The 25,808-nt window shown below is 51.1% G+C and overlaps 1 protein-coding gene across 1 annotated transcript in view; it reads left to right on the top strand.

Moving 5' to 3' along the window:
- The window catches only part of NPRL2 (NPR2 like, GATOR1 complex subunit), a 141,442-nt gene that overhangs the window by 105,314 nt on the left and 10,320 nt on the right, over nucleotides 1-25,808 (top strand). Inside the window, exon 11 of the mRNA XM_078661150.1 lies at nucleotides 3,822-3,964. Coding sequence (XP_078517276.1) covers nucleotides 3,822-3,964 — 143 coding nt within the window. The remainder of the gene's footprint in view (nucleotides 1-3,821; nucleotides 3,965-25,808) is intronic.

Genomic DNA, 25,808 nt, shown 5'->3' with positions numbered 1-25,808 from the left:
AGTGGGGTCATCCGGAGATAGACCTGTTTGCCACAAAAGAGAACGCAAAATGCCAACTCTTTGCCGCCAGGTTCCCTCACCCACAGTCGCAGGGGAATGCGATATGGATGAACTGGTCAGGCAAATTTGCGTACGCTTTTCCGCCAGCCCCTCTAATACCGCTGGTCGCAAGAAAGCTAAGGCAGCACGAGATGACTCTCATCCTGGTTGCTCCAACGTGGGCGCGCCAGGCTTGGTACACCACGTTCCTCGAACTCTCAGTGGTGCCGCATCAAAGACTGCGCCTCACGCCCAGTCTTTTGACGCAGAACCATGGAGACATTCAGCATCCAGATCCACAACAGCTCAACCTGGCGATCTGGCTCCTGAAGTCCTAGAGTTTGGATACCTTAACCTACCTCCGGAGTGCATGCACATCATCAAGGAGGCGAGGAAACCAACTACTAGAGCATGCTATGCTGCAAAGTGGAAGCGTTTTATCATTTACTGTACAGCCAATGACATCAACCCGCTAGATGCATCTATCCCCAACATCATCTGCTATCTGTTGCATCTTTACAAGTGCAATCTAGCGTACACTTCCATTCGGATACATCTATCCGCCATAGCGGCTTATCTCCAGAACAGGCAGCACCTCTCTGTCTTCAGGGTGCCTGCCATTAAAGCCTTCCTTGAAGGTCTGAAACGAGTCATTCCCCCAAGAACACCGCCAGCTCCGGTGTGGAACCTCAATGTCGTTCTCACCAGACTGATGGGACCGCCATTTGAGCCACTGCACTCGTGTGAACTCCAGTTCCTTACGTGGAAAGTAGCTTTCCTTGTAGCTATTACGTCTCTGAGGCGTGTCAGTGAGCTGCAGGCGCTCACAATCCAAGAGCCATTCATTCAAATCCATCCAAATAGGGTAGTGCTACGCACTAACCCCAAATTCCTTCCGAAGGTGGTGTCACAGTTTCATCTAAACCAAACTATTGACTTACCAGCATTCTTTCAAAACCCGCAAACGGTGGCGGAAAGAATGCTCCATACCTTAGATGTACGGAGGGCGTGGATGTACTACATAGACAGAACACAACCCTTTAGAAAAACAAAACAACTCTTTGTTGCCTTCGCACCACAACACAAAGGCAACCCGATTTCCAAAGCAGGGATAGCCAGATGGATTGTTAAATGCATCCAGATATGTTATCAAAAAGCCAAGCGCACTTTAACAATACCCCCCAGAGCGCACTCCACACGCAAACTGGGGGCATCCATGGCTTTCCTAGGGAACATTCCTTTAGAGGATATTTGCAGAGCAGCCACGTGGGTTACACCACACACCTTTACTAAACACTACTGTGTTGATGTGCATTCCAAGCAGCAAGCTGCTGTAGGACAGGCTGTTCTGAAGACACTTTTTCAGGTTTCTGCAGCTGGCACGGGCAACCGCCGCTGATGGAGGGACTGCTATGTATTCTATGCTAAGATATGAATTTAGCAGCCCACATGCCTCGAACTGAATATGCTACTTACCAGTATGCATCTGTTCTTGGCATGTAGGGCTGCTAACATTCATATCGCCCGCCCTCCTCCCCGGTGCCTGTCGCAGCTGCAGATATACTATTGTATTTATTCATTAGCATGGACATCCTTTACACTTTTCACTCCATCTTCTGCCACAATGGCGAAAAACAATCTGGGGATGGAGCCGATGCCCATGCGCACTGTAGTCCAGGGGAGGAGCCACCTATCTCAGGATACTTCGAAGACTCTTCCAGGACAACAATGTGCAATCATCCGAGCCCAACACTAGGCGGCGATCTAATGCTAAGATATGAATGTTAGCAGCCCTACATGCCAAGAACAGATGCATACTGGTAAGTAGCATATTCAATATCTGCTTTTCCCCTTTCCCCCAGCCTTAGTACTGCACCCCTCTTGATCTTATCGAGCATGCCTCGCACATTCCAACTCAGCACTTTCATTGAGGCACCTGCGGGCCTCAGCTCAGGAACCTCAGCCACCATCGAGACGCAGACACAACATCAGGCACAGTAACAGGCGGAGTGAGCCTAAACACAGCAACAGCACCACTCGGGACAACCATGTGCAGTACAACTTCCCTCCCCCTGGCCCATCAACCTCCCGTCTCACCCCCTTCCCCCTCCCCCCCCAACAAACCAAACGAAGCACCCACGTCTTCAACTCCTCCTCAACTCCCCCGCCACCCCCCCCCATACCTCAGCAACAACATTGAAGTACCTGTCGTGGGATAGTAGGTTCCCAGCCCCCAACGGGAGGCCGAAGACCCCCCATCCCAATGGATCCCCATGAACAGTCCACCCAAACCCCCACCAACCCCCCCCGAAAACGAACTCTAACCAAGGGGGAATCCATCCGCCCCTAAGACCGCCCCCCTCCCCTAGTCGCCACCCTTATCGGACACAGTCCTACTCAGGCAGCAGTCTCTGTCCATTGAACTCACTTGTTTTGATGCGTTTTTGAAAGGGCAACCTCACACTCAAACCCTTTGCGCCACGGTCTTACTTTGGTCCTTTCGTTCTTAATGCATGCCCTATTTGAGACGGTGCATAGCTGCCGTCTGCATCTTTTAGTTAGTTTTCCTCATAACAATAACATCAGCTCATCTCATGAGTGAGTTGCAAACCCTGTCTGTCCAGCAACCGTACACCATCTTCTTCAAAGACATCCTACTGCTCAAGGCCAAGGTGGCGTTCTGACCAAAGTTTTGACCCTGTTTCATGTCAGGCAGTTCCTCACCCTTCCAGTGTTCTTTAATCCACATTATTCTTGTCACTTGGACCCCTCAAAAAAAGTACGTTTTTATAATAATCATACCAAAGAACTCCTGTGGACAATTCCACCCGGGCCAATGCTGCCACCATGGCATTGGCACATGGGAGTGCCTGTGTAGAATATCACACAGGTTGCAACACGTCGGCACACGTTCACGAAGCACTACTTCCTTGATAACCAAGCCCCGCAGGAGAGCCCCTTTGCCCGTGTGATGCTGCATGACTTTTTGGTCTGAGCCAGCGTTACTGAAGGTAAGTAACTTGTTTTTATTGGGAGATGGCGTACTGTGTCGTGGAGTGGTTCTTTGATGGGCATTCTGTGGTATATACCTAGGGTTTCTCCTTGTGGAAATTTAGTGTATATCTGATTCTTCCTATTGTATATGGATTTTGTTTTGTGAGTCTGGCATCCCCTCTGTTGCATTGTTTGGTTAATCAGTCTGATATTTCTCCCCATGCGATGGTGTATGTGAAATTCATTACTTGTATAAAGGAGAAGATATAACCCATCATCCCTGACATGGTTTAGAAGTGCCATGCTTGTGGAATAGCTGCTCCTATGTTGAGATGTACCCTTTATTCCTGCATTGACTGCTACATGATCTGTTGCCTTAGTTAGCATCTTATACTTATATTGAAAGGCTCTTAGAGGGTCACGGGGCTATCAGTGTTTACCATGCAGTATCCTAGGTGGGTAAGGTTGTTTTCCATGGGCGCTGCAGGGCCAACAACAGTATCGCCATCCAATTGGATAGCGAAGGTATTCTGTGTTCTCTGTGGGACCTGGCAATCAAATTGTAAAGGTTTACTCTAGGTTCCTCTGGAGTGTGATTTATGTTTGAATCCTTTGCAAGGAATATGTGATGTTTTCTTTAGTGTTTGCTTACTCTGAAAGCAATATGTTTTAAATCCGTTGTTCCTGCCTGTGGGATTTGTTTTGTGTTTTCAGTCCAATATCTTATATTTTGTAATGCAGTAATCACCTTCCCTGCGAGGCTGTGACAATGTGTCTTTGTGTTTTAGGAAGCTAATCCAGTTTGGCTTGATGAAGGGCCTGATCCGCAGGTTGCAAAAGTTTCCAGTGAAGATCGTGCGAGATGGAAGGTGCCATCCTGCTCGGCTATATACTGGCTCGCATAGCTATGATGAGATTTGCTGTAAAACAGGTACAATAAGTTTAATCTCAAAAACTAGTTTTGAGACACAGGCTGTCAGTCAAGCCAGTAACATAGAATTATTCATCAGTCCACCTTGCCAGTTGGTGCCACGTTACACTAATATCCAGAAACCCAACTATTGGCAGAAGAATAGGGCTCTATTGTATATTTTTCAATAAAAATCCTCCAGGATAATTAAAACACAGAAGTGTCTTTCATCTCTTAGTCAGCTGATCCAATTTGAGGCTGTGTCGTGGAGAGGTACAGCCTAATAGACAAAACTAGATTACAACTATACAACCCGCAATCTGTGGTTATTGGATATATAGTCTGTAAATTTAGAAAGAGTGCATGAACTAATATATGATACTATGTTAAGCTTGAGGGACTTAGGAGGCTGGTGTCTGCTTATGCAAAGAGTACCTTACAGTTTGATGTGATGTCAGTGTGTATACAGACGTGACATGTGTAAGGTAAAGCATCATCCTCGCAGCATATATGTGAGTTTTCAATCCGGACGTCATGCCTGTGAATGTTTAAGCCCTCATGTGAAGGCTAGGTGGCCTTAATTAATGTGAATGACACCCAAAGGATGGCATGGATTAGGTTGTGTAAATGCCTAACAAACAGCAAAGGGTTCTGGTAAACAGCATAATGTCAGATCTAATAATGTATACAGTATGACAGACCCAGAGGTCATCTCCATGGAAGAATGTGGTCTGACAGGAAAGCATATGTGTTGTCTGATGGAAAAAGGCATGGAAGCATCTCTCCTTCAACAGTCAAGGTTATGCTTACAACCAAAATACTGGGGCAAGTAACACAGATTTGCCTAAGTGTGGATTCCTTATTGTACTGTTCTATATTGTAAAAGTTATTTTGCAGTTTTAAAGCTTTAAACTGTTTCCTTAATTTATATACCTTGAACAAAAATCTCTTTGTTAAAAAACTCTAATTATTGGACGTTATATATGTTACCTATTGTAAGAAAGTGACTCTGTATATACTGGACCAAAGTAAAGTACAGTGAGTACAGAGACCACAGTCCCCAGAGGTTTGGCAGAGGCTAAAGTTAGATATAACCTTTGTTAGAATTGGGGGTCTCTGGTTGGCGCAAGTATTCACTTGTGACAAGCAGGGACCCGCTCCTATAAGTCAGGGCGAAGGATGACCCCTTAGAATTACCCTTGCTCACCCTCTAGGTGCGTGGCGTGAGCAGCCAAGGCTATTCTTCCGGCCTTTTGTGAGTTAAGCATTTGTAATCACACACACAGTAAATGTACCAATCCCCCCACAAATGGACAGGCTGTGATTATCAAAAATACGGTCTCTTTATGTAAAAATAATATATATAGGCAGATAACTTATCACAAGACCTTTTTACACGCTGACTTCAGTGGGGGGCCACCAGATTTTAAATAATGGCAATGTTCTCTTTGGGATATTTCTTCTTGGTTCACTTCTTAGTCCTGGTCAGTCTTACAGGGATTAAATGCTTCCCACCACCCCTTCTCTGGGGTTTAGGTACTCCTTTCAGGGCCCCGGTATGGTACTTTCAAGAGCCCTGCCCTCGGGAACGCTCCTGTGAGCTCCGTATGATCACGAAGGGCGGCTCTACCAATCCTCACGCATCTAGCGTGAGCAGCGTACGTCGCGTACGGGCAATCTCTACAGGTACGAGCCGTACCCCGCTCTCCAAGCAATGTTCAAGTTCAAGTTCAGTAATTTATATAGCGCACTACTCACCCAGAGGGTCTCAAGGCGCTTGGGGAGGGTGGGTGCATTATTTATCGAATAGCCAGGTTTTTAGTTGCTTTCTAAAAGAGAGGTGGTTTTGTGTAAGGCGGAGTTGAGTGGGGAGAGAGTTCCAGGTTTTGGCCGCTAAGTAGGAGAAAGATCTTCCTCCCATGGTGGATTTATTGATGCGCGGGATTGCGGCGAGGGCTTGATTGGATGACCGTAGTTGGCGGGTGGGTGTGTAGAAGGACAGTCGTTTGAGGCATTCGGGTCCTAGCTCATAGAGGGCTTTGTGTGCGTGGGTGAGGAGACGGAACGTTACTCTCTTGTTGACGGGAAGCCAGTGGAGATCTTTCAGGTGATCGGAAATGTGGGCTTGACGGGGGATGTCCAGTATGAGTCTGGCTGAGGTGTTTTGTATGCGTTGGAGTTTTTTCTGTAGTTTGGCTGTGGTTCCGGCGTAAAGGGTGTTTCCATAATCTAGTCGGCTAGTGACTAGTGCGTGTGTGACTGTTTTTCTTGTATCGGTGGGGATCCAACGGAAGATTTTTTTGAGCATGCGTAGGATGTTGAAGCATGATGATGAAACGGCGTTGACTTGTCTGGTCATTGAGAGGGAGGAGTCTAGGATGAAGCCCAGGTTCCGTGCGTGACCTGTAGGTATGGGTGCTGTGCCCAGAGCCGGAGGCCACCATGAGTCGTCCCATGCGGAGGGGGACGATCCTAAGATGAGGACTTCCGTTTTGTCCGAGTTTAGTTTTAAACGGCTGTTCTTCATCCATTCGGCTACTTCTTTCATTCCTTCGTGTAGATTGGTTTTGGCTGTGTTTGGGTCTTTGGTGAGGGAGAGGATCAGCTGGGTGTCGTCAGCGTAGGAGATGATGTTGAGGTTGTGTTGTCGCGCGATGGTTGCGAGGAGACTCATGTACACGTTGAAGAGGGTGGGACTGAGTGATGATCCTTGTGGTACGCCGCAGATGACTTCGGTGGCCTCTGATTTGAATGGGGGGAGGCGGACTCTCTGTGTTCTTCCGGCGAGGAATGAGGTGATCCAGTCCAATGCTTTTCCTTGTATTCCGACGTTGCTGAGGCGTTGTATGAGGGTGTTGTGACAGACTGTGTCGAAGGCGGCGGAGAGGTCAAGTAGGATAAGGGCAACTGATTCTCCGTTGTCTAGTAGCTTTCGGATGTCATCTGTAGCGGCGATGAGGGCGGTTTCGGTGCTGTGTTTGGCTCGAAAGCCGGACTGTGATGGGTCGAGTGAATTGTTGGATTCAAGGAAGGCGGCGAGCTGGCTATTGACGGCTTTCTCGATGACTTTGGCCGGGAAGGGGAGGAGTGAGATGGGGCGGTAGTTCTTAAGTTCAGAGGGGTCCGCTGTGGGTTTCTTCAGAAGGGCGCTGAGTTCGGCATGTTTCCAGCTTTCTGGGAAGGTAGCGGAGTTGAGGGAGCAGTTGATGACATCGCGGAGGTGGGGTGCGATGATGGAGTCTGCTTTGTTGAAGATGTGGTGGGGGCATGGGTCAGTTCGTGAGCCTGAGTGGATGGAGTTCATCAGACGGGTGGTGTCTTCAGTAGTGATTGGGTTCCAGGCGCAAATGTTGTGAGGATGCTGTTTTGGTTCGGAGGTGGGTGGAGTGGGTTGTTCATCGGACAGGATATCGAAGCTGTTGTGAATGTCGGCGATTTTGTTGTGGAAGAAAGATGATAGAGAGTCGCAGAGGTCTTGGGAGGGAGTGATGTCGTTGGTGCCGGCGGTGGGGTTGGTAAATTCTTTGACGATGTTGAATAGTTCTTTGCTGTTTTGGGCGTTGTTGTCGAGTCGATCCTTGATTGCTGATTTCTTGGTAGATCGGATCAGTTGGTGGTGTTTGCGGGTGGCGTCCTTGAAGGTGGTCATGTTGTTGGTGGTTGGGTTTTTTCTCCAGGTTTTCTCGAGGGTACGACATAGCTTCTTGGATTTCTTAAGGTCATCGATGAACCAGGGGGCCTTTTTGATACCTGGTTTGATCTGGTGGTTTTTCAAGGGTGCTAATTCGTCAGCGCAATGGGTGATCCATTGTGTGAGATTGGTGGCAGCTTGGTGTGGGTCCGATGCTATGTTGGGGGGGTTTTGGTTAAGCGATGTGAAGAGTTGGTCGGTGGTGATTTTGTTCCAGTTTCTTCGTGGAATAGGTTGTGGTGGGATGTGAGTTGTGGTTTTTTGTAGCTGAAGTGAACGCAGCTGTGGTCCGTCCAATGGAGAGCTGTGGTGTGATCGAAGGAGATGTGTTTGCTGGAGGTGAAGATGGGGTCGAGCGTGTGTCCGGCAAGGTGGGTGGGGGTGTCAACAAGTTGTTTGAGTCCGAGATTTGCCAGGTTGTCCAGAAGGTTGGTGGTGTTGTTGTCGTTATTCTTTTCCATGTGGAAGTTGAGGTCTCCCAGTAGAATGTAGTTCTCGGAGATGAGGGCATGTGGGCTGATGAAATCAGTGATGTCTTCATTGAATTTTGTGCGGGTTTCTGGTGGTCTGTAGATGAGGGTGCCTCTGAGTGTGGTCCTGGGGCCGGTGTGGATTTGGAAGTGAAGGTGTTCGGCGGACGCGAGGTTATCTTCGGAGCTGGTCGTGATCCGGATGGTGTTTTTATGGACGATGGCGATGCCTCCTCCTGTTTGGTTGGTGCGGTCTTTTCGGATGATCTTGTAGGTGTCCGGGATGGATATGGCGATGTCGGGTGCTGATGAGGCGTTCATCCAGGTTTCTGTAAGGAAGGCGACGTCCGGTGATGTAGTGTCGAGTAGGTCCCAGAGTTCAGTGGCATGTTTGTGGATGGATCGGGTGTTCAGCAGGATACATTTTAGGTGGTTAGAGTCTGAGTTGTGTTTGGAGGGGGAGGGTTTGGCATGGGTCCTGATGCAGGCGAACTTGCAGGAGTGGCAGGCGAATGGTCCGTGGGTGTGTCCTGGGGAAGCTACGCAGTATTGAGGGGTGCGTCCGGGGTTAAGGGCAAAGAGAGTAGTGGCGTCATACGTAAAGCGAGTGGAGTGGGCAATGCGAGGGCCAGGGGGTCTGGTGCTGGGCGCGGTCCAGGCGCGGACAGGCGTAGACGGGATTACCTTTGGCGCACCTTCGGCGCGCATGGGGCGCGACCGCTGCGCGTGAACGCTGCGCGCTATGGCATCTGTCATATATGGATAGTGGAGGGGGCGGGGGCGAGGAAGGGGCAGCTGGGAGGCGGGATCGTGGTGGAGGGGACGGGCTCCGATGCACAACAACACAAAATGGCTGGCAAAACGAAACCGGAACAGGTCGGGGAACAGACATGGTTACGCTGTCGGCAGGGGCACTGGCACTGGCACAATCAGGCTACACACTTTGCAGGCAAAGCGGGCAATCTCTACAGCCCTAGGAAATCAATACCGAGGCAATGCGATTTAATTAAGGTCAAAGAAAGCGAGCAGCACACTAAAACAAAACAGCTGAGTATTGAGCGCTATATTGGCGGAAGCAGCTGGGGAGGCAATGCGAGCAGCGCAGGCACCAGAATTACTTCTAAGTAGCAGAGCAATACAGCGGCACAATGCAGCAGAGTAACGATACCCAGGTGGACCAGGGTTCGTGGTGAGCGTCCGCTTCCGATGCAATCAACAAGCAATGCGAGGCGTACCAGCCCTACGAGACGTATCCGCTTAAGCAATGCGGAGCGCACTCGGTTTCACAAGCAATGCGGGGCGTACTCTGTTTTAAAAACACTACTGAGCGTACTCTGTTGAAGCAATACGGAACGTTCTCTGCTGAAGCACCACGGGGAAAGAAGGCGTTGCGGGCCCCGAGCCCGTTGTGAGAGAGACGTACCTTGGGACCGCAGTTCTTGTGAAGGCGGGTGCGGGGCGCACAGCGGCTCTTGGAAAAGGGCGAGGCGGCGTCCGGGGCTCCCGAAGCTTCACGGAGTCTGGTCTTTGGATCCGCGGTCACGGTGGGGGCATCAGCGGGAGCGTGGGGGGGGCCTTCAGTGAGCCTCCAGCGGCGAGTTGGCAGGGGCGGCCTGGCACAGCGGGGGAAGAGCGGCTCAACAGAGCGGGGCTCTCTCCCGGCGGGAACGATCAGGCGGCAGTAGACACGGCCAAGGAGGGGCTGTGGGGGCACCCGGGTCACGGCTCCGGCGGGGAAGAAATCCTCACGGCGATCACAGACGGGCAAAGCACAGGTTGAGCCAGATGGTCCGGTGGCTCAGGTCAGGGGGCAAGCTCAATCAAGCCCTTGGAGAAAGTTTCAGCACAAGTCTACAAAGTCTTTTCAGCAAGTCCTCTCCATCCTCAGCAAGGCAATCAGCAGGCCAGTCCTTCCAGCGTCTTCTTCTCCTTCTAGTTGGGCAGAGGTTCGTTGTGGGAAACAAGATCTAGTTTGCAAGGAGCAGTGCTCCTACTTTTATACAGCATTTTCTTTGTTCTTACAGGCCAGGGGGGCCGTTGCCTAACTTCTTTCAGTCTCTGAGCACTTTGTTGAGTGTACTCTGGTCTCTCCTTTCAGGGAGCAGGGATGGCACATCAGACGCTCCACAGGAGGTGGAGCCAGCATTGTGGTGGCAGAGCACAGCCCTATTCAGAGTCCAGGGGCACTCCCACCTCCCACTAAGGTGTAATCCTTGCATTCACCACCTGTCATCCCCCAGCCCTGTCACTCACATATCCCAGACAGTCAGATACACATCCTAGCAGAGGCGGGCTGAAATGGTTAGGCAAGCAAAGGCTAGCTTTCTAAAAGTAGCATTTGCAAACACAGGATATTAAAATAAACTTTACTAAAAGAAGTATTTTATTATTCTGAGTTCAGGCATACTAAACTTTATTTTCTACCTTGTTCCCTGAGCCTGCTGCGATTATAGAGTGTAATAATTCCAGCAGCCCATCTTGGCCTAAGAGAACAGGTATCCTTACAATAGTGAAAAACGAATTTGGCTGTAATTCACTATTAGGACATGCCACCCACATCAGGGCATGTCCCACCTTACACTTACAATGCACCCTGCCCTTGGGCCTACCATAGGGATGACTAATATGAAGCAAAGGGAAGGTTTAGAGGCTGGCAAGTGTGTGCACTTGCCCAGCCAGCATGACAGTACCAGACTGCACGCAGGTTCTGCAATGGCAGACCTAGACACATTTTAAAAGGCTGCTTCTGTGGGTGGCGCAACCAGCGCTGCAGGCCCACTAGCAGTATTGGCATTTACAAGCCCTGGCACTCCTGGTGCACTTTACTGGGGACTGACAGCAAATCCAATGAGCCAATCATGGAAATCAATCACATATACATTTTGCACAGGGAGAGCCTATGCACTTTAGCACGGGTCAGCAGTGGTAAGTGCCCAGAGTCATTAAACCAACAAAAACAGGTCAGAGAGAATATTGGAGGAAGGCAAAAAGTTCAGGGATTACCCTGCCAAGAGGGCCAAGTCCTACAACCTTACTCTCTAAAGTGGTAGCTTGGTCGAGCAGTAAGGCAGTATCAGAGGCCAGTGTAAAGCATTTGTTGTACACACTCAATCAGCAAATGGTCTTACACACTCAAAAACAGAACTCTAGGCCAATTGTTTTGTATCAAAATATATAGTTGTTTTATTTTAGAACCAACAAGGTATCAAAACATAATTTTTCAGAATGGATTACTTTAGTTAAATACTTTTCAGATAGGCAATAGACACTTTGGATACAATAGTTACAGTTGCTGCAATAGGCAAACGCAATGCAACATTGAGCTCAATGGGAATTTCTAGTTAAATGCAATTATTTACTTTGTAGATTACTTTTCTAACCACAGGACTGGATCCTAGATTCAGTTCTGGGACATGTGCTGTAAACCGTTAAGTAAAAGCTTTTTGGTTACAGTATGGATTTTTAAGGAATATTATTGTATTTTAAAAGTTGACAGAAACTTTTCTGGATGAAATTACCAATGTTATCCTATGGAAGGAAATTCAGTTTGCAGGTAAAGTATGTTTACGTTACTTTTGTCATCCAGTGCTGGGCTCCTAGGTTCAGCACTGGGACATCTATCTAAAACAGGCAAATAATTACGTTTTTATCGTTGGCACTATTTTTTAAGAATATTTGAAAGTTTCAAAAATCGACACTTAGAAACTTTTTCAGTGAAAAGCAGGCAATGATATCCTATGGAAGAAAATTCAAGTTACTGGTAAGTACGGTTAAAATTACTTTTCAGGGTCAGTACTGAGCTACAAGATGCAGCACTGAGGTCTCTCCTGATAACAGGTGAATACATCATAATTCTTTGTTCGGCTGATTTTAGAGGAATATTTTTTTTTTATATAAATTCTTTTTATTGAAATTAAGACCAAACGGCGGCCAACAAGGTCACATTTAAGGGCAGTACATGTATACAGCAGATCTACAGAGGGTCCAGTGTTACATTTTCATTGTGGCAAAAACTGCAATTAATCATAACAATTAGTCGTCAACCTCAAGTACCGGTTGCAGAGTTTGGGGGGGTTCGCAGATGTTACCTCTGTATTCATTCCATTTGTCCCATATTTCTCCCCATTTGCGGGTGCACCCTCGGGCTACATACACCGTCTTCTCTTGCAACATGCACCAGTCCATATCTTGTTTCCATTCAGAGAGACGTGGAGGCGTGGCTGCCCCCCACAGTTTTCCGATGTTACGCTTAGCCACCATTTGGCCGAGCGTTACCCAGAGCCTGCCTCTAACTGGTAAGTCCGTTGGCTTCCAAATATTTAGAATGCATCGCTTCGCCTCCGGGCGCAGCTCCATCTCCCAAACAACTTGCATACATCGCACCACCTTCACCCAGTAGGCCTGTAATAGTGGGCACTCCCATAGCATATGAAAGAAAGAGCCAGTCATTCCGCACCCCCTCCTACACTCGTCTCCCTCGTATCTGCCCATCCTTTTTAGCCGCGTGTTTGATATGTACACTCTATGCAGAATTTTAAGCTGGATGACCCGCAGCCTTGAAGAGATAGCCACCTCCTTAGGGGAGGCTAGCGCAAACCTCCACTCTTCCTCGTCTATTTCTAGCCCATCAGCCTCCCACCTTCCCTTGAGGTCATGGAGCAGATCGGGAAGATTATTTATCAATTTCTTGTAGACGAGTGAGATTGCGTGTTCCTGAATGTGCCCGTCCAACAGTCTACCTTCAAGGGGGGATGCTTGTGGTGGCACAGTGCCCTGTGGTATGTTTTTCTGCAGTGAGTGACGGACTTGGAGGTACCGAAAGTAGTCAGTGTCTGCTAGCTCATATGTCTGGAGGGATGGAAAGGATTTTACCTCGTTAGAGTCCCAGAGATCCCCTATCCGGGAGATACCGGTAAGGTCCCACTTCCGGAACCCCTTTGTACGGCCCAAGAGGCCAAGTCTAACCAAAACCCAGAGAGGGGTGGCAAGGGTGAGCCTATTGTACCAGCCCATATTGCGTTGGACAATGTGCCACAATTGCACTGTGTGGAGCGTCGGCCCAGTAAGCGCATGTTTGCCTGGCCGTGAGTACAGCGCCGCTTCATAGTTCCCCCCCCGGCAGGAGCCACCTGTCCATGCCATACCCGGGGTTGTTACCGTCGCAGTAGGTGCCCTGGTTGATGGCCGATAGGTGTGCGGCCCAGTAGTACCTACGTATGTCAGGCAAAGCGATCCCTCCGTCGTACCACCCCAGCGTCATCTTCTGCAGAGCTATTCTGGGTGCGCCGGACCACAGGAGGTTTCTCTGCTCCGCCTCAACCGCAGTGAAATATGAGGAGGGAACCAAGTCAGGGTAGTTCTGCAGGGCGTAGAGAAATCGGGGTAGTGCCATCATTTTAAAAAGTGCCGCTCGGCCCAACAGGGAGACCGGGAGCTTCTGCCAGGCAGCAGAGTTGCGCTTGAGCCTCGTAAGGGGCGGGAGCAGATTTGTATTATACATGGCGGTCTTGTCTTTCGATACAAAGATGCCCAAATACAAGAAGCCCTCTGTGACCACCTTTATTGGACAGTCACGTGGAAGTACGGGGGTGGCACCACTGAGGACGTATAATAAGGATTTACTCCAGTTGATGCTGTAGCCGGAGTTCTTACCAAAATTTGTAAAGATATCTAGAGCCACGATAAGAGATTTCCTGGGCCTCGAGAGGTAGAGGAGGACGTCGTCTGCGTTCAGGGAGATCCTGTCCTCCCAGCCGTCAGCCCATCGTAGTCCTTTAAGAGAGACGTCCTGTCTGATCCAGGTGGCCAGCGGTTCAAGGGAAAGGGCAAAAAGAAGGGGCGAGAGTGGGCACCCCTGGCGGGTCCCCCTCTCCAAAGTGAAGGCCTCTGAGACCTTGTTGTTTACGACCACCTGGGCAAGCGGCTTAGAGTAAAGGAGCCGCACCCAAGAGATGAAACTGGGGCCAAAACCCAGTTTGCGAAGGACCGCCATCATGTAAGGCCATTTGAGGGCATTGAAGGCCATTGTAGCGTCGAGCGATACCACCACTGCATCCTCACCCATCCTATGGCATCTTCCCAACACCCCATTTAGCCGACGGAGATTAAGCGCCGTGTTACGGTGGGGCATGAAACGGGATTGGTCCGGATGAACCAGGGTGCTGAGGACTGGCTGGAGCCTATTAGCAAGGACTTTTGCCAGTATTTTTGGTTCCGCGTTTAGCAGGGAGATAGGCCTATACGAGGCGCACAGCTCCCTATGCTTCCCTTCTTTAGAAATCACTACGATGGTTGTTATCCTTTGGTCACGGGGTAATATCCCTTTGGCCCTGCTTTCTTCAAACATGCGCTTTAGATAAGCGCTAATGCCATCCGGCTTGAGCTTGTATAGCTCGATCGGGAGGCCGTTAGGCCCAAGCGCCTTGCCAGGACGGAGATCCCCGATGGCACGTTCCACCTCCGCCGTGGTGAGCGGCGCCTCAAGGAGATCGCGCTCCACGTCTGAGAGGGACAGCATCTTAAGGTCCGCTAGTAGTGCGTCCGAGTCTTCTTCCGGCCGGTCAGACCCCCTGCTATAGACTGTCCGAAAATGGCGAGCAAACTCTGTGACTATGTCATGCGGTTCTGTTACAACAGAGCCCTCCAGTGTACGGATTTCAGCCACTACCTTGCTCGCCTGTTGTTTTTTGTCGAGCCATGCCAGAAGCTTACCCGCCTTGTCTCCCTGGTCGTATATCCTGCTCTCCCTGGTGGCGGCCATCTTCTTCGCTGCCTCTGACACCATCGCCTGGTATTCCGCTGTCTTGAGGGACAGCTGATGACGCGTCCCGGGCGCATCGTCCGTACGTGCCCCCACCTCCAGCGCCTCCAAGTCTGCCTCGATTGTCACGAGTTGCGCCTCCCTCTCCCTCCGCCGGCCCGCAATTGCCGACAGGGCCTCCCCTCTGAGAACTGTTTTAAAGGCCTCCCATAGTGTAATTGCCGACTCCACTGAACCGTCGTTGCTATCAAAATAATTAGTAATTGAAAGGGTCAGTGCCTTACGTAGGTCTTCATTGCGGAGGTACCATGCATTAATCGGTGCCACACACCCCTCTCGCCTGCTGCCCACAGTTAAGTGGGCCATAACCGGCGAGTGGTCAGAGATACCTCTCTCCAGATGCGTGGCAGTGCGCACTGTCGTATCTCGGTGTAGAGGAGTAAGGATGTGGTCTAGGCGGAAGAAAGAGTGGTGCGGTCCCGAAAAGTACGTGTATTGTGTGTCAGCGGGGTGTGCCAGGCGCCATATATCTGTGAGGCCGAACGTCTCTAGGAAATCTCCTAACCACCTCTGTCCCCAAGTTATCTCCCTGGGTGGGTGTCTATCCAGCATACCGGAGACTACTGCATTGAAGTCCCCCCCTATGAACAACTGCCCGTCTGGGAGGGATAGGAGGAGTTTACCAAGGTCAGTGTATGCCTGTGATTGGAGACCCGGAGGGACATACGTGGATATTAGAGTCAGCCTACGCCCCTCCCAATTACCTGAGATTGTGGCAAAGCGGCCCTGCGGGTCCATGTCAGTGTGGTCGGGGAGGAAGGGGAAGGCGCGTCGAAGAAGGATGCCCACACCCCGGGACCCAGTGGTGAAACCAGAGTGGGTTGCCAAAGCGTAACCATACCTATTCAGAGCTTGACAAGCATTGCCCAACAAATGAGTCTCTTGTAATAGCACAGCGTCAGGCTGGCTGCGCTTGATGAACTGAAGTACCATTGTACGTTTAAGTTTATCCCCAAGCCCATTCACATTCCATCTTGAGGCTTTTATCCCATTTCTTAGCCATAGCCATCGTTCACACCCGGCGTAGACCTTTGAACCTCTCTCCTCCACCAGATCTGCTGAGGACCTCTCATCTGTGACCAAACAAACATTACCCCCCCTTCTTCAACTCCCCACAACTTCTCACCCCCGCCCCCTCCCTCCGTCCCCCCTCCCCTCGGCTCCACCCCCCTCCGCCCCAACACAGCTCCGCTCCCCCGTCCCTTCCTAGCCCAACTGGACTCATGGACCCCCCCAAAACAAACCCCCCCTCCCTGCTCCCTGCTCTGTAGGTTCAAAACTGCCCACTGCCCCAATTAGCAGAGCGCCTTTCGCCCAACCCCGACCCAGGAGTGGGAAACCCCCCCTCCCGAGCAAACTCTGTTAGGGAGAGCGTGTGCCGGCCCCGACTCCGGCCGCCGTGCCTCTGCGGCCCCCTGTCTAGAAAGTCCCTTCCGTTATGGAGCACCATTAGCCAGCAGCAAAGTCCCGGAGTCATTCGGCAATTATAATGACCTTCCCCACATTAACTCAAAGGTCGTAAACATCACAATTACAGTATACGTTACAGTTCAGCATGGTACAGTTTCTCCATTAAGGTCCTCAGCGTGCAGCTGCGTCCCGGCCTGAATCCCACCGGGGACTCGCCGATCTGGAGCGCCACAATTGCTGGCTTCGTGTTTCTCCTTCCGATTTGTCCGCAGCCGACCCGGGAGATGGGCCCCGAACCTCTCGCCACGTGCCCTGATCCTGTCGCTCCTGGGCAGCCGCCGCCGCCGTGTCAAGCCATTCCTGGACCGCCGCCGGGGTGGTGAAGAACAGTGACTTGCCTCCCACGATGATCTTTAGCTTGGCTGGGAAAAGCATCATGTATTTTATGCCCCGTTCCCGTAGCGCCGCCTTCACCCCCAAGAATGAGCGCCGCTCCTGCTGGACCTGTAGGGTGAAGTCAGGAAAGAAACGGATGGTGGCCCCCTCGTACTGCAGGTCGCCCTGTTGCCTTGCAACCTGGAGGATAGCGTCCCGGTCCCTAAAGTTCAATATTTTGGCTATTATCGTTCTGTGCGGCGCCCCGGGCTTGGGTTTAGGGACCGGTGCACGGTGGGCCCGTTCAATTGTGAAAATGTTTGACAAGCGTTTAGGCTTCAAATGTTGGAGGATTAAATCTTCGAAAAACAGTTCTACACTTGGCCCTTCCGTTCCCTCCGGCACACCTACTACGCGAATGTTACTTCTCCGGGCCCGCCCTTCCTGGTCCTCGAGACGGAGGGCCATTTGGCGATGTTGGTGCACTAGTTCATTAATCCGACCTTCCAGCCGTTTTTCAGAGGTCTGCAGTACTTTAATGTCCGCCTCGTTTGATTTCGATCTCTCAGTGGTCTTACTCAGGTCTGTGCGGAGCAAGTTTACCTCTATGGAGATTTTGTCCATTTTGGTTTCGAGGTTGGTAGCTAGCGTTTGGATCGCGGCCATTATTTACGTTAAGGAGGGTTCCACTTGGCCCGCCTGGTCCTCACCAGCCGCTCCTGTCGATCCCTGGCCCAGCGGCACCGCGTACTTATCCAGTTTATTCGTCTGAGTGGACGTACCTCCCTTTGGCCTCATGGTGAACAGGCGGCGCTCCCGCGGCCCAGCCGCCAGGACCGCCTGAGTGTTGGACGGCTGTGGGGAGCTTCGGCGTTACCGCTCCTTAGTTCGTATGGAAGGTGCCTTCCTGTGGCTGGGGGAACCCCAACTTGTCTACTCGGAACAGAATTGCGACGGTAGGTTCACCACCTTTGGCCCCAGCTTGCGGACACCGGCCAGGGGCGTCCTCTCCCGGTCCCCACCAGTCCAATCATGCCATCCACGGGTCCAGTGCGCCACCACTTCAGGGAGTGTGCCACCAGGGGTCTAGCTCCAGACCGCTGCATCCACATGTGGACTACGTCACCACTGGCCTGCACACTACGTCCAGGCCTCGTCACCTCGTCCGGGCCCAAATCTCTGTGTAGGGCCCAGCCACGTCCCTCCTCACGCTGCAGGGGACACGTCTCCCCGGGACTGCCCAGCAGGACCTGGCCGACGTTGCCCTGTTATGCCGGTCGTCAACTCCGCAGCCGCGGGTTCACAGTTGCCCTGTCTTCAAGTCCGGGGCCCTCTCCCCGCTCGGGGGTGCTCACGGGGGCCCGCGCAGCTCACCATGCACTCCCTTCTCTTTGTGCTCCCGGGCCCATCCCCCACCCGGGCCGCGCATCGGCGCAAACAGGACGGGTCTTGGTGCTTCTGGGGGGGCCTTCGTGCCCCCCCCTTTTGCGTCACGGCTCTAAGGCCTCACCGGGTGCTTGAAGGATGGCGCGGTCCAGGCGCCGCGTCCACAGGCCTCTGGACAGGCCGGCGGCCCTCTTCCCGCCCTCGTGGTATAAGCAGGCCCCAAGCCGGGGCCTCGGGTGTAGCTTCACCCGGCTCGGGGCTCCAGGCAGACAGCTCCGGGTCCGCCGCGGCTGGGAAAACGGCCGCGACCCGGCCGCGCTGAGTCGCGGTGCTCCGGTTCTTGCTCCGGTCGCTGGCACTACCAATTAGGGGGTCAGGGCGCAGATGTAGGAGCACCCTGGCCAGGATTTTGAGCGGATATGTACGGGGGCAGCTTCGGTCCCGGCGGAGCTCGGGTCTCAGGCAGCCATCTTTGCAGGCGCCTGGCCACGCCCCCTAGAGGAATATTTTAAGTGAAACCAGTCAATGTTAGCCTATGGAAGAAAAGTGGGTTATCGGCTTTTAGGTAAGTACACGACTGGCAGAGTTAAGGTTCTGGGCATAGACTCAGGGGTCTCCCAGGGTCAGGTAGGTACAGTTGGTACACCCTCAGCGGCACAGGGGCAGCCGGGTGCAGAGGTAGTTAGGCCCAATGTTATCCAATGAGAGGCAGGGGGCCTTCGGTTGGTGGCTGCTGTCAAGCAGGCCACGCGGCTGTGGGAGCTGGGCTCCTGGTCACTTGCTCAGAGCAAATGGGGAAGTAGGTTAGGACAAAGGTTGCACTGCCAGAGGCACTGGGGCGGCTGGGTGCAGGGTGCTTTTGAGCCATCGGGCGCTCGATGTTATTCAATGGAGATCTTGGAAAGTGGACAAAGGCTGCAGGCTCGGGGACGGAGGATCTTCAGGAGCGACCAACACTTCGAGGGGTAATTTGGGATCTTGGAGGATAGGTAGGCACCCCGGAGTAGGGCACAGGGGGCCGTGGGACACCGGGTGCAGGGGTGTCTTTTGACGTCGGGAAATCTTACCCTCTGCTGGTCGTAGTTGGAGGGGTCCCTGGTTCTGAGGCTGCAGGGATTGTCGGGGTCATTGAGGAGGGTCCTTGGGCACTGGATTCCAGGTCAGAATCGCTGGGGGGACGTCCTCAGGGTCTTTGTCCACTCGGACACAGGCCGGGTTGGGCGGGTGCAGAGTGGGCTGGATTCGCGGTTCCTGGCTGGCACCAGGGGTATTGCTGTTTGAGCAGAACCACTGCTCGTGGGAGTCTCAGTCTCTAAGAGGGTCAAGGCAGGCAGGGCCTCTGGGGTTCTTGAGGTTGCTGTCCGCAGGAGACGCCGGGATTTAGCAGGAGCAGGTTCAAGGATCAACAGGCCTGTAGGGCTGGGTCAAGTCAGTTGGAGTCGTCCTCTTGTTAGCAGTCTTCTTTCTTGTTTCGAAATCGGGATCTGCGGAAGGAAGGTTCATCATGCCCCTAAATACTAAATTTAGGGGCGTTACAGGTAAGGGAAGGGCAGGGACCACTAGGTCCCTGTCCTGGGGTGAGTACACCCCCTATCCTGCTCCTCTCCTGTGGGAGGGGGGCAAGAGCCTATCTCTGATTGGGCAGGGCTCCCCATCCTCAAGATGGCCAGAGCCCGGAGTTGTGCTTCACCTCGCCTCTCCCACCTTTGGGGTGGAGTTGGCACAGGCTGCCACACCCCCTTTCCTCACGTAGGGTTTCCCGCCAGTCTTCCTGCCAGAGTGGGGGTCAGAACTGGTGGGGGCCAGTTGCTGAGTACAGCAATTGGCCTGGAGAAGCTCAACAAGGCAGCATGTCTGGGGGAGGAGACCAGCACCTCACCCAGGATGTGCATTGTTGCAGGCCCAGGAGAGCGGGGGGCGCTCCCCCAGGAGTCCACAACATGTCTGCTATGTGGCAGCCTAGGCAGCCTCTCAGACAAGACGTGAATTGTAGGTTAGGTTTCAGGGGGCATCTCTAAGATGCCCTCTGTATTGCATTTTACATTAAATCCCACACTGGCATCAGTGTGGGTTTAATGTGCTGAGAAGTTTGATATCAAACTTGTCAGTCTTCAGTGTAGCCATTATGGTGCTGTGGAGTTCTTAATGACAACCTCCCAGCACCATATACTCTTAATGTCATCACTGCACTTACAGTGCCCAGGAATGGCCCTGGGTCCTGTGGGGGCACAGGGGGGCTCATGCACCTGGGCCCACACCACTGGCATAGGGCACCCAGCTAGATGGGTGACTGATGTATGCTAGGGCAGTGGGTTTGTGGGCTGTGTGCCATGTCGACTCTTTGTTTAGTTCTGTACCAGGACACTCAGCCTGCAAAGGCAGTGTGTGTGTCATGGTACTGTGTCCCTAAGGGTGGCACAATAAGTGCTGCAGCCCTTAGGGGTCTTCCCTGGTCACAATGCCCTGGGTACCTAGGGTACCATTTACTAGGGGCTGACATGTGGCCAGGGATGCCAGTTGGGTTTTAGCTTCAATACAGTTTTAGGGAAGGAACACAGGCCCCGGGCACCTGATTGGCAGTAGCCCAGGGCACACTCAGTCAAAGCACATCAGCAATTCAGCAAAAAGTGGGGGCATACCATGCAAGAAAGATGGCACTTTCTCACACCTATTGGCAGTCGCCAGTTGGTAGTTATAATTGGGACCTAATTTCTACTAAAAAGCTGTTTTTCAGTTGCCTATATATTTAGCACTGGGTGACGAATCTTCATGAAATTTTCCAAACAAATTTGACTCTTGCTTCAGCTGCTGTCTGTAAGGTTTCGGGTGATCCGTGGAGTGAAGGCTGAGAAAAAAGGGGGGGTCTCAAAACGTGTTGGCCCATGTTAATTCCCATAGGATCTTTGAGGAGGTCTACAGAACAAACCACTGAATGGAATTACACCAAAGTTGACAGAAAGCTAGATCTTGGTCCAGTGTAGTGCCTTTGGGTAGTTTGGTGTAAATCGGTGCAGTAGTTTTAGAGATATTAACCAAAATCCAAATTTGTATATCTAGCCTCATTTATTAAGCATTAGGATTCTCAGAAAAGTCTCCTTCACATGACGTACATAACAGGATTAACATACTCTGTATAAAAGTCATGGTCATCTTCATCTAAGGGTGAAAGAACTACTTTACATAATTGCAGGTATAGATTTAGGCTAATTTTCATAATTCTATTCACAACATATCGATTGTGGTAGGGACCCTGAGGCTATCTTAATGGTATACCAGAACCATACCTTCCCAAGATAGGCAGAGGAGAAGCTTACACGCTGACACAAGACACTGAGGTCCCGGCCTGCAGAAGCTACAACATGCAGCGGTCTGACATCCCTCATGGGGTGTCCAACTTGAGACCAAGAGAGGGTCCTTCATTCTCTCCCATCAGATAATTGGGTTGGCTCTTTCCTAGGGTATTCTTGGTGCTACACCCACATACATGCTAGGTACACTTTGGAAGGGTTAGCATCGTAGGAGTACGCTTGGTAACAGATACCTTAATATGCCTGCATATATTCACTGGTTTAGCACCATGGTAGAACTATACCTTTTACTTATTCTATTGGTGCTCGTAATCTTTTCTATTTGTTTCGGTATAATAATTGTCGCAGCAAACATGTTTTATACTAGAATGACACTGGTTTAATAAATGTTTATTGAAAATGTCCCCAATGTTCATTCGGTATCTCTGTGTGACTGAGCGAAAAGTACTGCAATGTTTCCACGATCCCTGAAGGGTTGAGAGTTGTCATGTTCTGTGGTTGCCAGAGACTATTCGCTCCTCAGTAAGGTTACGGGGCTTATAGTGGCACTGTGGTCTAGCTGGTATATAGGTTGACATATCCTGTGGGGTGTCCGGAATCAGTCTAGACATCAATCCCTTTGTTTATGTTGTCCGAACAATGCGCAGATCCTGCTGATTTTTAGGAACTAAACGACAGTCCCTTGTGTTTGTTGAAAAAGAGGGGCAAGCATCTGCACTGGGGTTCAAAATACCCAAAAACCATTTGTTCGAGGCATGTGAGCTGTAGATCACATGCTTATGCATGGATTGCCATCTAGTGTTGGGTCCGGATGTTTGCACTTTGTTTTTCTTCGAAGAAGTCTTCCTAGTCACAAGGTAAGTGGCTCCTCCTTTCGGTGATAGTGCGCATGGTCATCGACTCCATCTTCATATTGTTTTCGCCATCGGGTTCTGATGTGACTTGCTACGCTCCGGTTCGACGTTGATCCTTCGGTTCCTCCCGGTGCATACAAAATTCACCCTCAACAGTATTGTTTCCGATCACGTTCTCCTTTCTTCGCGGATCGTGTTATCTCTAAAAACTCATTTCGATCGGAGAGCTCATGGTAGGCCGTCAGGCCTAGCCCCTGGTTCGACTCGCAGTCGATGGAACAAACTCCCTTTAAGTTCTGCCCTCGGTGCCACGCGAAATACCCACGCACCGACTCAAACGCCTTCTGCAATCTGTGTTTGTCACTAGAACACAGTGAACAGGACTGTGACGAGTGCCTAGCTTTCCTCTCCAAAAAGACTGTTCGCAACCGTCAGGCCCGACTACGCGACATGCAGAGCCAACACACAGGCTCCATTCCAGACCTCTTTGGTCCTGAATCGGAGGAAGAAGAATCCAGCGACCCCATTGGAGCCGATGAGGAACAGGGAAAAATCTCCCTTTCCGACGACTGCTCCAACCAGGATGAAGACATCCCGCATGGACAACGTACTGTAAGTAAATGTAAATGCCAGCATTTGTAAAGTGCACAGCTACGTCCAACGGAGGTATCCCGGCGCTGGGGGCCGTCAGTAAGATTAAGCAAGCTATTGCCCAGAGTCACATGGTGCTGGGCTAACCTACCGCCAGAGCCGGGGAACAAACCGTGAACCCTGTGGTCCTTAGTCAGGCACCCTGGCTGCTGCTCCACACCTCTTCCACTGAGCCACACCTCTTCCACAAGTACAGTCCCTACCTCGCCCCAACTTCCAGTTCCATCGAAAAAGAAGGCACCGGACCAACCCGTGCCCTCGGGCCCCGGTCAGCACTGAGATCACGCTTCCGACGCCCCGCCTCCAGGCTCGGCACCGAAGCCTACCAAAAAGCCTTACGGCTCCGAAAAGCCCCATGCCAAATCAGGCACCAAAAACTCTAACTAAACAAGCATTTACAATGCAATAGGTCTCGCAGCATTAAAGTTTGAGCTATTGGCATTGTATATTACAATGTGTTGCATTAATTTGTTATCAAACTCTGAATTGTTTTATAAAGACTGATTGCAAACTGTCAAATGTTGCTGAATAGTAAGCAACGTTGTGAATAATATTGTTTGCTAGTCATCCTTGGGTACCAGAGTACTTCACTTGAGGCAGAGGTATTATCTTTAGACTACAGGTGCCGGTGCCGCTTGAGCTAGAAACAGGGCCAGCCACTCACTACTCTGCACTCACTACTCACTACTCACTACTCTGCACTCACTACTCACTACTCTACTCTCTACTCACTACTCACTACTCACCACTCACCACTCACTACTCACTACTCACTACTCACTACTCTGCACTCACTACTCTGCACTCACTACTCTGCACTCACTACTCTGCACTCACTACTCTGCACTCACTACTCTGCACTCACTACTCACTACTCTGCACTCACTACTCTGCACTCACTACTCTGCACTCACTACTCTGCACTCACTACTCTGCACTCACTACTCACTACTCTGCACTCACTACTCACTACTCTGCACTCACTACTCTGCACTCACTACTCTACTCACTACTTTACTCACTACTCTGTACTCACTACTCTGTACTCACTACTCTGCACTCATTACTCACTACTGTACTCACTACTTTACTCACTACTCACTACTCTACTCACTACTCACTACTCTGCACTCATTACTCACTACTCACTACTCTGCACTCATTACTCACTACTCACTACTCTGCACTCACTACTCACTACTCTACTCACTACTCACTACTCTGCACTCATTACTCACTACTCACTACTCTGCACTCACTACTCACTACTCTACTCACTACTCTGCACTCATTACTCACTACTCACTACTCTGCACTCACTACTCACTACTCTGCACTCACTACTCTGCACACTCACTCTGTACTCACTACTCTGCACTCACTACTCTGCACTCACTACTCACTCGGCACTCGCTACTCTGCACACTCACTCTGCACTCACTACTCTGCACACACACTCTGCACTCACTACTCTGCACACTCACTCTGCACTCACTACTCTGCACTCACTACTCTGCACTCACTACTCACTACTCTGCACACTCACTCTGCACTCACTACTCTGCACACTCACTCTGCACTCACTACTCTGCACTCACTACTCTGCACTCACTACTCAGCACTCACTACTCTGCACACTCACTCTGCACTCACTACTCTGCACTCACTACTCTGCACTCACTACTCACTCGGCACTCACTACTCTGCACACTCACTCTGCACTCACTACTCTGCACACTCACTCTGCACTCACTACTCTGCACACTCACTCTGCACACTCACTCTGCACTCACTACTCTGCACTCACTACTCACTACTCTGCTCTCACTACTCTGCACTCACTACTCTGCACTCACTACTCTGCACACTCACTCTGCACTCACTACTCTGCACTCACTACTCTGCACTCACTACTCACTCGGCACTCACTACTCTGCACACTCACTCTGCACTCACTACTCTGCACACTCACTCTGCACTCACTACTCTGCACACTCACTCTGCACACTCACTCTGCACTCACTACTCTGCACACTCACTCTGCACTCACTACTCTGCACTCACTACTCTGCACTCACTACTCTGCACTCACTACTCTGCACTCACTACTCTGCACACTCACTCTGCACTCACTACTCTGCACTCACTACTCTGCACTCACTACTCACTCGGCACTCACTACTCTGCACACTCACTCTGCACTCACTACTCTGCACACTCACTCTGCACTCACTACTCTGCACACTCACTCTGCACTCACTACTCACTACTCTGCACACTCACTCTGCACTCACTACTCTGCACTCACTCTGCACTCACTACTCTGCACTCACTACTCTGCACTCACTACTCACTCGGCACTCACTACTCTGCACACTCACTCTGCACTCACTACTCTGCACACTCACTCTGCACTCACTACTCTGCACTCACTACTCACTACTCTGCACACTCACTCTGCACTCACTACTCTGCACACTCACTCTGCACTCACTACTCACTACTCTGCACACTCACTCTGCACTCACTACTCTGCACTCACTACTCACTCGGCACTCACTACTCTGCACACTCACTCTGCACTCACTACTCTGCACACTCACTCTGCACTCACTACTCTGCACACTCACTCTGCACTCACTACTCTGCACTCACTACTCACTACTCTGCACACTCACTCTGCACTCACTACTCTGCACACTCACTCTGCACTCACTACTCTGCACTCACTACTCTGCACTCACTACTCTGCACTCACTACTCTGCACTCACTACTCACTCGGCACTCACTACTCTGCACACTCACTCTGCACTCACTACTCTGCACACTCACTCTGCACTCACTACTCTGCACACTCACTCTGCACTCACTACTCACTACTCTGCACACTCACTCTGCA

This window comes from Lissotriton helveticus, chromosome 9, assembly GCF_964261635.1.
Source record: "Lissotriton helveticus chromosome 9, aLisHel1.1, whole genome shotgun sequence".
Lineage (NCBI taxonomy): Eukaryota > Metazoa > Chordata > Amphibia > Caudata > Salamandridae > Lissotriton > Lissotriton helveticus.
The sequence above is the reverse complement of the archived record's forward strand: the minus strand, read 5'-3'. Positions and strand labels throughout refer to the sequence as shown.